General features: G+C 36.6%; 1 protein-coding gene across 1 annotated transcript; it reads left to right on the top strand.

Annotated features, from left to right (window-relative positions):
* The first annotated feature begins 6369 nt into the window (after window positions 1–6369).
* On the top strand, window positions 6370–8663 carry LOC112032861 (homeobox-leucine zipper protein HAT4). The gene is made up of 4 exons (XM_024065652.2): window positions 6370–6773; window positions 7083–7393; window positions 7737–7816; window positions 7945–8663. The coding sequence occupies exons 1-4, from the start codon at window positions 6623–6625 to the stop codon at window positions 8282–8284; spliced, it is 882 nt and encodes a 293-aa protein (XP_023921420.1). The 5' UTR covers window positions 6370–6622; the 3' UTR covers window positions 8285–8663.
* Window positions 8664–11607: the final 2944 nt, after the last annotated feature.

Raw genomic sequence — 11607 nt, 5'->3', positions numbered from 1 at the left:
TCCACCTTCCTCTCCACCAGTTGCTTCAGTTCCTCCATTGCCTTTTAGGAAGTCAACTAGGGACATCAAACGTCCTGCCTACCTGTAGGACTATGCTTGTATTGCTGTTGCAGATGGTGCCCCTAATGATCTTGCTCAGTGCCTTACCTATTCCTATTTGGAACCTTGTTATCACTCTTACTTGTTGGCAGTCAGTTCTAGTCCCAAAGAACCTTAAAGCTTTTCCTAAGCTGTTCAAGATCCACTTTGGAGGGCTGCCATGGCTAAAGAAATCCAAGCCCTTGAAAAGAATCATACTTGGGATGTGAGTATTTTACCTCATGGTATGTCTCTCACAGGCTGCAAGTGGGTATACAAGGTAAAGCTTAATCCAGATGGTAGTGTTGAGAGGTTTAAAGCTAGGCTGGTTGCCAAGGGAAGGACTTGATTTCCTTGAAATCTTCTCTTCGCTTGCTAAAACAGTTTTAGTGGGAGTCTTGCTTGCTCTTACTATTGCCAAGCAATGGCCTTTACACCAATTGGACATCAATAATACTTTTCTTCACGGAGATTTGGATGAAGCAGTCTACATGACTTTGCCTCCTGGTTTTCACAGTAAGAGAGAGTGTGTTTCAGCCTCTTATTTTACTTCTTCAGCTGCTCCCAGGGTGTGTAAGTTGGTTAAGTCTCTTTATGGTTTGAGACAAGCTTCTAGGCAGTGGTATACAAATCTGTTAGCAACAATTAAGCAGTTAGGTTTTATTGGGTCTCAGGCAAATCACTCCTTGTTTATGCATAGCAAAGGGTCTTTGTTCATTGCCCTCCTTGTCTATGTTGATGATATGGTAATTACTGGTAATGATCATGCTTGTGTTGCCTCTCTCAAGTCAGTATTAGATCAGAAGTTTGGGATTAAGGATTTGGGGTCACTTAAGTATTTCTTGGGTTTAGAAATTGCAAGGAATAAGACTGTGATCAGCTTAACCTAAAGAAAGTATGCTTTAGAAGTTCTTGAAGAAATTGGTCTGACAGGTTGTAAACTAGTTCCCCAATGGAACAACAGTTGAAGTTATCCGAAGGAGGTGGGGACTTGATTTCTAATCCTTGACAGTATAGAAGGCTTATTGGGAAGCTCATGTACTTGACTTTGAGCAGGCCAGACATCACATATGCAGTGCATAGGCTTAACCTGTTCTTGGCACAACCTAGAGCACCACAAATGAAAGTAGCCACTAGGATTCTTTAATACATTAAAGGGATACCTAGTCAAGGTGTCTTCTTCCTCATTAACTTTGATCTGCACTTAAAAGCATACTACGATGTACATTGAGCAGGATACCCAAACACAAGAAAGTCTTTAACAGGCTATTGTTTGTTCCTTGGTGATGCATTAGTGTCTTGTAGGTTTAAGAAACAAAGCATAGTGTGTAGGTCCAGTGCAGAGGCAGAGTATAGGGCCATGGCTACAACTACCTGTGAATTGACTTGGATTTTGCATTTGCTACAAGATTTACATGTCAAATATGATAAGCATGCATGGATGTACTGTGATAACTAGGCAGCGCTTCATATAGCAGCAAATCTAGTATTTCGTGAGAGATCAAAACATATAGAAGTTGATTGCCATATTGTGAGAAACAAGATCCTTGATGGTGTACTTAAAACCTTCTATGTAGCAACTAAGGATTAGTTGGCAGATGTGTTCACCAGAGCATTAGGACTGGAAAGTTTTTTAAAACTGATCAAAAGGCTAGGTGTTATTAATATTTTTGCTTCTACAGTGGCGTATCCTCATATAGGTTTGGAAGAGCAAAAAGCAAGAGCTGTGCTCTTGAGGGGGAGTGTTAAAAGTGCAAGCAACATCTCACAGCAGAGGTGCATAACCTAAGCCACGAAGGTAGTCAGTAGTGCAGCAGCTGTTGATGTAAGATGCACTAGCCAAGCCACAAGGGTAGCAGGCAGTGCAGCAGTTGCTGATGCTAGGTGCATTGGTCAAGCCACAAAGGCAACATCTGCTGATAAGGAGTGCACTGCTCAGAGCACAAGGCTTGCATCAAATGACTTGATGAGCAAAGAAGTGTTGGAACTACTTGAGGCCATGCGAAATCACGAGTTCTTCATCCAAGAGCATTGAAGGAGTTAGTTCTGCAAATCCAGGAGTTTGCTGCTCAACCTTGCCACATGTACATATTCTAGAATGTTCAAATAACACAATTTGGTGCCAATTATAGGGTAGTTATATTTTTGTGTGTATATAAACAGAGTAACTGTTATGTATTGGTCATTCATTCCATTTCTTGTAATTTTCTCTCAATCAATGAAATCCTCTCAATTCTATTTAGATTTTCTAATTTTTACAGATACTAATATCTTATTCTCCCATAAAGGATTTTATTAATTGAGCAAACTGGAAAATACTAAACTTGAGTAATTAATTATCATTTATGCTTGGTTACATGTGATATATACAATAATGTCTCTCGTCTAAATGAATATGACAGACAATGCAAGTCATGAGAGGGATGTATAATCGATTTTACTTATGTATGGAAATGTAATTATAGTGCACAAGATTTTGTACCTGGTTTCCTTAAGCTTATGTATACATTTTAAAATGTTGATGTCATTGTTTGAATTTTTATTTGATTATTTGATATTTGTGCTCATCATTATATAGACGACCTTTCAATACATATGTCCTCATTTCAAATTATTACGAAGACACACCCTAGACTAAAAATTAAATACCCTCTACTTTTCAAATAACATAATCTATATTCATTGACTTCTAACATACTTCCATTTTCAATCAAATCTCATTACTAGCGAAAGAGATGTTCAAATTTAGATAATTGATTTATTTATTTTTAATCATCTTAAATGGTCTTTCACTAACACTCTTAGTTAAATCAACTTGAGATTGACAATGGTTGGGTTTGGATACGATGGATAGTCACGGCGCGTTTTGCTTCCTGCGTTTTCTCTTTTTTTTTTTTTTGCCGCAATTGTTGACATTTTGGGGACAAAATTTACTGTTCACGCACTGTTCACACACTGTTTACGTACTGTTCATGCACTGTTCACGTAATATTTAATATTAAAAGTGGGTCCCACGATACTATTTACACATTTAAAAATTATTTTGCTACAGTGTTTTCAGCAACAATCAGTTTTTATCAACTTTCAACAACAATAAGTGCTATCTAAACGGACCCAATGTGTTGATCTAGTCCATCTTATTAATTTGGATTTTAAGATTTCAAATTATTATGAGTTGGTTTAGTAGTATTAGTTTATTAATCGTTTAGTTGACTAAAAGGCCACTTTCTTTGTGTGTCAACAGAATTATATTGAAACCATCATTAGAATTATTAGCTACGAGCCTACGATTACTTTATAGTAGCTGTCTATTGAAGGCCACTAAAAATTTACTTCGTCACTCGCAGATATGTTATTTTTTTGCTTAGGATTGAACAATTAGAAACACACGTGACCTCTTCTCTTCTTTTATTGGGGAAGGCATATACATTTTCTAACTTTCTTTTCTTTTTGTTTTTAAATTCCCATTTCCTCTTTGGTCTGCACTTTGTTGCTTTCTCTCATAAACCCGTGCAGATTAATGCAATTTTCTTTCGTTCAAATTTAAAATAAACATGATTTGTAATGTATGGTGTTTTAGTTAAGGGAGTCAATCTCATACCAGAAGTTATACCGGTTTGACTAGTAGAACGATATATTTCGGTACTGGTCAATACCGGTGTACCGTTTCAAGTTTACCGTTATTTTTTTATATTTATAAATATATGTATGTATGTATGTATGTGTGTATGTGTGTGTGTGTATACACACACATATACATACATACATACATACATACATACATATATATTATAATAAATATAAAAGTTTACCATAAAACATTACCTCAATTCAAAAAATAATTATTCATGATTTTAGACTTTAGCATCAATTAAAAGAAAAAAATATAAAAAATAGAAAGCTTAATTGTTTATTGCATACTAAGAAAATAAAGAATACTAATAAGTTAATGCAAGTAAGTTACCATTTTGTCCTTACAAAAATTCAAAAATTACAAAACTAAAAAAAAAAGTTTGGTACCGGCTGGTACGCCTGATATTGCTTGAAATTGACTGGTATGGCCTGTATTTAAACTGGTATGAAATGTTGACGTTTCGAAACCAGTATATGTACTAGTATGGTACATACTGGCTGGTACGGCCAGTACCGGTACGATATTGATCACATTAATTTTAGTACATGAATTTTTTGATTTAATTTTGGATTGCAGGATGTTTCTCGACTAAGAATGGGCTATCTTTTTACGTTACGTGAAGTAAATGGCGTGGCAAATGAATTAGTAAAAAGGAGATGAGAACACCAGTATAGTGTTAAAGAATATAATAAATGTCAAAATTTTGTTTAGGTAAAATATGTATGTGCTATTTTGTAATTAGGCACTTCTTGCGAGTACCCGGTGGCTGTACAGGTGCTACTTAGTTAATAAATAAATATTCTGTTTTATAAAAAAAAAAGAAAGCAAAATTAGAGATTTCGTTCATAATATCCATTTGATCTTAGCCGTATAAAACTTGGCTCTAAAGCCATCCGATGAGTTAGATATACAACAATTATTTGTGACAACTCCAGCTCAAACGCTCTCTCCTTACTCGTTAACGACACGCTTCATAGAGCAATACAACGCTAAAAGCTTGTTGAGTTTTGTTCTAGCGTGAATTACAAGCGCAAAGTTGCGATGGAAAATAAAAACAGAGAGATTTGATAAGGCACTGTTTTTTCGTTTTACCAGAAAAGTTGAAGAAAGCGAAGGCTTTTGTCCGGGGAACCCCCTCGTGCCCGTGGTGGAAAATCGCACCGCATGGGAAAAGATTTTTCAGTGTGGCAAAAAAAAAAAAAAAAGATTAGATAAGTGGGGACCCCACTGTGACCAACATGAATAAAAGGTTTTCTGTCTGGTTCCAATCATAACCATCCAGTCTTTTGATTTGATGGTTGTCGACACTGTTCATTGGCTCACCTTGGTTTGGTCCATCTAATTATCATCACCAAGTGAAGCACGGGATAACGAGGCCCCATTAGTTTTAGAGTTGATCTCAGCCGTTGATTTGGTGCCACATAGTTAATGGTGGATAGTGTTAATAAGTTGTGTTAGGTGGTTCATGATTTTAATGCTTATGATACGCATCAGATTTTCTCTTATTGTGAATCTTTGATTCAGGACTAATTATACTAGTGCAGTGTGCTACAGTGCTAGCTGCAAACTAGTTACATTAATTTGAAGTAGGTGGGTAGAGAAAATACTGGCTCATTTAATAATGGATACCTTCTCAGACTCCCTCATTTTTTGCGTATTTGGTATGTGATACAAAGAGGTAATTATTACGTATATATTCTTTGAAGAATAAAGAATACGTGATAATTATGTTAGGAACAAATTGATTATGGCAAACACGTACGTTATTTGGAGAGTTTTGAAGTGAGTTTGGGACTTGTTTTACTAATAGATTTTCTTCCACATTTCTCTTTTTCCCACTTCACTTAGGAAGTGTAAGAAAAAATACACAGTTTTTCTTTTGGGTGTAAAGTGACCTTATTTGAAAAAAGAGAAATTACTAATAAAAAAAAGGGAGAAATTACTAATTGTAAATGGTTTTCTCTTTTGAACCAATTGATACAGATAATCTATGTTTTAGCTTTGGATACAATTTTTTATTTCTTGTTTATACAAATGAATAAGTTCAAAAATAAAAATAAAATATTCAAAAAAAGCCAAACATAGTATAACCTTCAGAAAGTACAGAAGATGTCCACGATGATATTCTCCTATGTAAAGGTACTCAAGTGAATAGTTTCCTCTGAACATGTTGAAGGCACTCTTGGTGACAATACGGAATAAAATTAATTACCAAACCGTATATAATTGAGCTTTTATTTTTATGCATTAAATTCGTGGAAACAAAGTCCAACTAGCTTTCCCTTAATCAGTTAAGATGCAATTATAATGATTTATTTTTTTGAAAAATGCCTTCTTCATCACTCATTCAATTATCATATCCATATATACAGAAAAAGTAAAGTAGTCATAACTCAAAACTCATAAGTCGCAAGTCATAATTTACTGTGTTTTGTTTTCTTTTGGCCTGGTCAGTGGTCAATAGTCAGCAAAATGGTTAAGCAGCTCAGCTTACCAAACAAAATATGTGAATGGTACAGATGAGTTAAAGAAAAATGCCCTCTGTTTGTTTACCATGGTTAAGGGTGTAACTTGTGGTAGTAAATGTAGAGAAGACAAACAAGCAGAGTTAGGTATTATTTTGGGGGCAAAAGCTATGATTGAGATAATTGGCCTCCTGACACCAAGTCATGATTGAACTTATACACCACTCCTACCAGTTTCTCTTCTTTCTATATAACCCCCACCATACCACCATTAGTACCCTCCAAAGTTCCAAACTATACCTATCACTTGCCAAATTCTCTCTCTCTCTCTCTCTCTCTCTCAAAAGACCAGAAGCTTAAAACTTCAACCCTAGTAGTCCTTTGAATACACAAAGTTCCTCAAAGGAAGGAACTTTTCTTTGGTTTTTATTGCAAAGAGAAAAGTATGATGGTTGAGAAGGAAGATCTGGGTCTGAGTCTAAGCTTGACCTCAACTCAGAACCACCACTCTCTACACCTGAATCTCATGCCTTCCCTTGTCCCATCTTCTGGGTTCAATCCAAAGCCCTCTTGGAACGAGGCCTTTCCTTCATCAGGTGCGTTAATGGACTTTGTAAAATTTGCATGGCTTTCATTCTTAGATCTGAGCTTCGCTCATAATATCCCTTCCAAGGAAGCCATTTTTGCTTTTCTTCTTTCAACTTTCAAGGAACTTAAATAAAAATAATACTTTTTCCCTTTGCTTTTTGTATCTTTAATTTCTTTAGCAACCAACTTTTCTCTTATTCACACTCAAAGTTTCTCAAATCTACAACTTTTTCACAAGTCATAGGGTCCTATTCTTTAGATCTGTCCATCAAAATTCAATCTTTTTCATTGATTCTAACTCACAATCCCACATGCAGATCGAAACTCTGAAACATGCCGAGCCGAGACTCGATCTTTCCTACGAGGCATCGACGTGAACCGGCTTCCATCCACGGCTGATTGCGAAGAAGAAGCAGGCGTGTCATCTCCAAACAGCACCCTATCTAGCGTGAGCGGGAAGCGAAGCGAGAGAGAAGCTCACTGTGAAGAGCTCGACATTGAGAGAGCTTGCTCTCGAGTTATCAGTGACGAAGAAGACGGTGAAACCTCGAGAAAGAAGCTAAGGCTCTCCAAGGACCAGTCCGCTGTTCTTGAAGAGAGCTTCAAAGAGCACAACACCCTCAACCCAGTAAGTATACTATGCACCAAAACTCAGTTGAATCATTATCAAGTTTGTCTGGTTGCTGAGAAAAAAAAAAGAAAAAGTAAAGCAAAGCAAATAAATTTTGGCCTTCCTCGTTTTTGATTCCCAAGCGAATTTTTACGTTACACAGACTTGATGGAGGGTCTTCAGTCTAGCAGTCTTCTACCAATATTTTTAAGGAAAAAAAAAAAACATTTGAGGTCCAAAGCAAGCGAGAAAAAGTCGATGCTTTCTAATATTTTCTCGGCAAACAAACAGAATTCTTTGTCATGTAGGTGTAGTCTGGCACTTTTTTCTGATACATAGGTGGTTTTTCTTATGGTTGCAGAAGCAAAAGTTAGCGTTGGCTAAGCAGCTAGGCCTCCGACCTAGGCAAGTAGAGGTCTGGTTTCAGAACAGAAGGGCAAGGTGAGAAATTTATTTCGTATTTTTATTATTAGGGTATTTTTGGTATTATGAAGTTAATATATTGAGGATTACTGTTATACCCATTTGGAGTAGCTTTATTTACGTAGACTTTGAAATATAATTTACAGGACCAAGCTGAAGCAAACCGAGGTTGACTGCGAATTTCTAAAGAGGTGTTGTGAGAATCTGACGGACGAGAATAGGCGGTTGCAGAAGGAAGTTCAGGAGCTGAGAGCACTGAAACTTTCCCCACAGTTCTACATGCAAATGACCCCACCCACGACCCTAACCATGTGCCCCTCATGTGAGCGTGTCGGGGTCCCACCTTCTTCATCATCAACCGTTGATGCAAGGTCCCACCAGATGGGGCCAACTCACCAGCGTCCGATCCCAATTAACCCGTGGGCCCCAACTCCATCTTCCATCCCACATCGACCGTTCGATGCAGTGCTCCATCCACGATCGTAGATTAGCTGCAAAGATCAACATGAAAAAAAACCATTTTGGTCCTTAAACTAGGTGTATTGTAACGTAATCTTATTCTTATTCTTAGCTAATAGCAAAGGTTGTTATAATGTGTACGGAGAAAAGATGCAAATATATTCAGTTTTTTAACAGCGTACCAATTTTTAGGTTCGACGTTCGGGTCTAAGATATGGTTGGTAGAACGTGATTTGGTGGGTCTTCATGTTTTGTATTATTGGACCCACCTTCTTCTCTGTGGGGTTGGGGTGACCTATTTATTAGTTTAGTTTTTATTAATTTATTTAGGAGGGTAAGGAAGGAAGACTGTGTCTGTAAAGTGCGTTTCTAATTAGTAATTAATTGTTTACCTTTAAAAAGTCAAGGAAGTTTGTGACTTTTTGTTCTAATCTCTAATGGAAACCCACAAATGATTATTGCTTATAATGACACAGGAATCTTACTTTATTATGTCCTTTATTTAACTTTTTAAACATGTTGGGTTAATATTTGTAGACAAAAAAGAAGCATGTGGGATTGGTTGTTGAAAGTTGGGGTCAGATGATGGTTTTTATTTCTCTCAATTGTAGCCAAAGTCCTTGTTCAAGGAGATTTTCAAAGTAAATTGAGTCCTATTGTTTGACAAAGAATTGGTCCTTATTTTCTTTACTTGATATTACTTTTTCTGAATAAGCATTTGAAACCCCATCCTTACGCGTTTTTCCATTCTTTTGAAACTTTCTTTTGGAAAGCAGTTGATAGTGGATTATGGTTAGACGTTCCACTTTTGATGACTATTGAACTTGACCATGGAAACTGGTGGCTGTTCATATTGTAGCTTGGAATGTGGCTATGCCATTGTTTATTTTTTGGGAATTTTTTTTTTAAAGAAATACTTTCAGGGAAAAAGAGCGAATAAAAATCAAAGGGCAGTTTTTAAGAACTGTTTGTTAGATATGTTTAAACATATGTTTTTAGTTTTTAAATAATATTACACGCATTTTTACATACTTTTTCACTCACATATATTTTTATACATGTTTTTAAATACATATATTAAACACCCGCATAACATCCAAACTCCAAAGTCATGAGTAAAATGGGTTCTGATACTCTTTTGTCAGCCTTCCTTTAAAAGCATACTTGATTTAATTGAAACCCACTAAATGAGAACCATATTGAATTTGTGCATTTCTCAAAAACTTTAGTCATTTCGCTTTTTCTTGTAGTCTCAAATAGAAAATAAGCTTTGTGAGGGCCATGAATGTTTAAGTCAAGAGTTTTTTATTTTATTTTTTATTTTTTTCATGCCAAGATTTGACCGAAATATGCTAGGAGCGAACCATAGATTTGCCAAAGTATTTGTCTTTGAAATGCATAGGGCTGTCAACATCTTATCGGACCCCATGAAATTGTCCGACCTGAAGCCATTTGATCTGATCAATATGGTTAAAATCTGACAAAGTTGGTCCAAGTCTTGGTTTTGGTTTCTCTCAACCCGTTGGAGCTAATCCAACTGATATCACTCCCTCCCTTTTTCCAATGATTTTTCCATCAATATTTGGCGAAGATCTTGAGATCTCAAACTAGATCTGGCGGGGACTTATTTCAACACGAGAAGCAATATTCATGCTCTCTTTGTTAGTAATTTGTAAGTGGATTATTTGAGAAAGATAGAGCCATATAAGGATTTCAAATTAGATCAAGCATGGGTGACTCTAGTTAACAAATTAATGCTTTGTTAGGGGTAGGGGAACGTATTTATTATAACCAAGGATGCTCTGATGGCTAAGTTAATACGGAGGATTTGAGTGAATAGTAATAGAGTAAAATTAGTTAAAAATGTCATACTTGGTTAGTAGAGTGATGGGGGAATTTACAAGGCAAATGAGGGTTGGATTTGACAAGAATTGTTCCCCTAAAATCTGGTTTTTTGTCCTATTACGTTATTGTTCTCTTGAATTGAATGGATGTTAGGATAATGCCTTTGAAATTGCAAGCATAGGGTGCATGTTTAATCGCATTAAATGCAATTGATGACTGGTGGAGGATAATAAATGTTGATTTGAGTGAGAATTAGTGGAATTTGATATAATCTTCTTTTGACAAAGACAGTACCGATTGACTCGTAAAGGGGAAGATGCCCTTGAGAGTGTAGCTATGTGACTATGTCATCCCATAACAAGTTAATTGTTAAGGATCTTCGGGGTCGAGGAAGGTCGAGTTGCCGAACATTTGTAGTGAGGACACTAATTCTTTGCAGGAGCTCGATCGGGTCAACACTCACTTTGGGTCAAGATAGTTTATAGGTCCAACCTTGATGGGTTTGGAAAGATGGGCCTTACCATGGGTCCAAAGGTTTCCTTAGGTAGGCTGATGTCCCGCTTTGCACCTTTAGGCACAGCCCCAGCGTAAAGGTTTCATGTTGTGTTCACAAATTAATCATGAAATTGGTTGTTTTCAGTTTTCACTGCAATATCTGTAATTTCGCATATTGTTAGTATAAAACTTATTAACTGTGATGAATAGAGCAGTGCACGTGCTCTGTCTACTAAGGAAATTGAACCAATCAACGTAGGATTGTACATGCAATCCATAGTAGTCATTTGGATGCTATTTGATGTGAGCTTGCCCAGCTTTTGATATCCTTTACTTGGAGTACACTGACTTCTGCGCAGGCCTGGTTATTCCCCATACCGTTTGAGTTGATGCTTGCTTGTTCTTTTGGATTGAGAAATGCCATTGCTTTCGTACAATAATTGATGCCATATTTCCATCTTGATTTAGTTCATATTCTTTTGCCTATTGGAGCATCTCCGTACCCTCCAAATGACTAGATAAATTTTGTGCAGGAAATTTTTTTCCCCTTCTTCTGTTCCTAATAATAATGAAAGGCTAGCAGTGCTAGATTTTTGTTAGCTTCTTTTGGAGAACACGGGCGTTGAGCATATCATAAGCTTGCATTTCAATCTATCCAACTTAAATGGAATATTGATGAAAGCTCGAAAAATGTGTTAAAAACACAAGAGTTATTTAGAACCCCCTAATAAAAGTTACGGCTCGATAGATTTTACACTAACTTACTACAAAGTGCAGAATAGTGTAAATGCGAGCGGATGAACAAATAAGCTACTCTAATTCATAAACTAAGCAACACAGCAGTATAATGGAATATAAAAGAGTAGGGAAGAAGGATGCAAACACAGAAAACACCGAGACGTGTTTTCAAAGAGGAAACCGAAGAACTCGGCGAAAAACCTCTCCGCCGCTCTCCAAGCAGAAATCGATCCACTAGACAATCAGTTGGGATATATGGGTTAGCAAGAGAC

Source organism: Quercus suber, unplaced genomic scaffold, assembly GCF_002906115.3.
Source record: "Quercus suber isolate HL8 unplaced genomic scaffold, Cork oak 2.0 scaffold_315, whole genome shotgun sequence".
NCBI lineage: Eukaryota > Viridiplantae > Streptophyta > Magnoliopsida > Fagales > Fagaceae > Quercus > Quercus suber.
The sequence above is the reverse complement of the archived record's forward strand: the minus strand, read 5'-3'. Positions and strand labels throughout refer to the sequence as shown.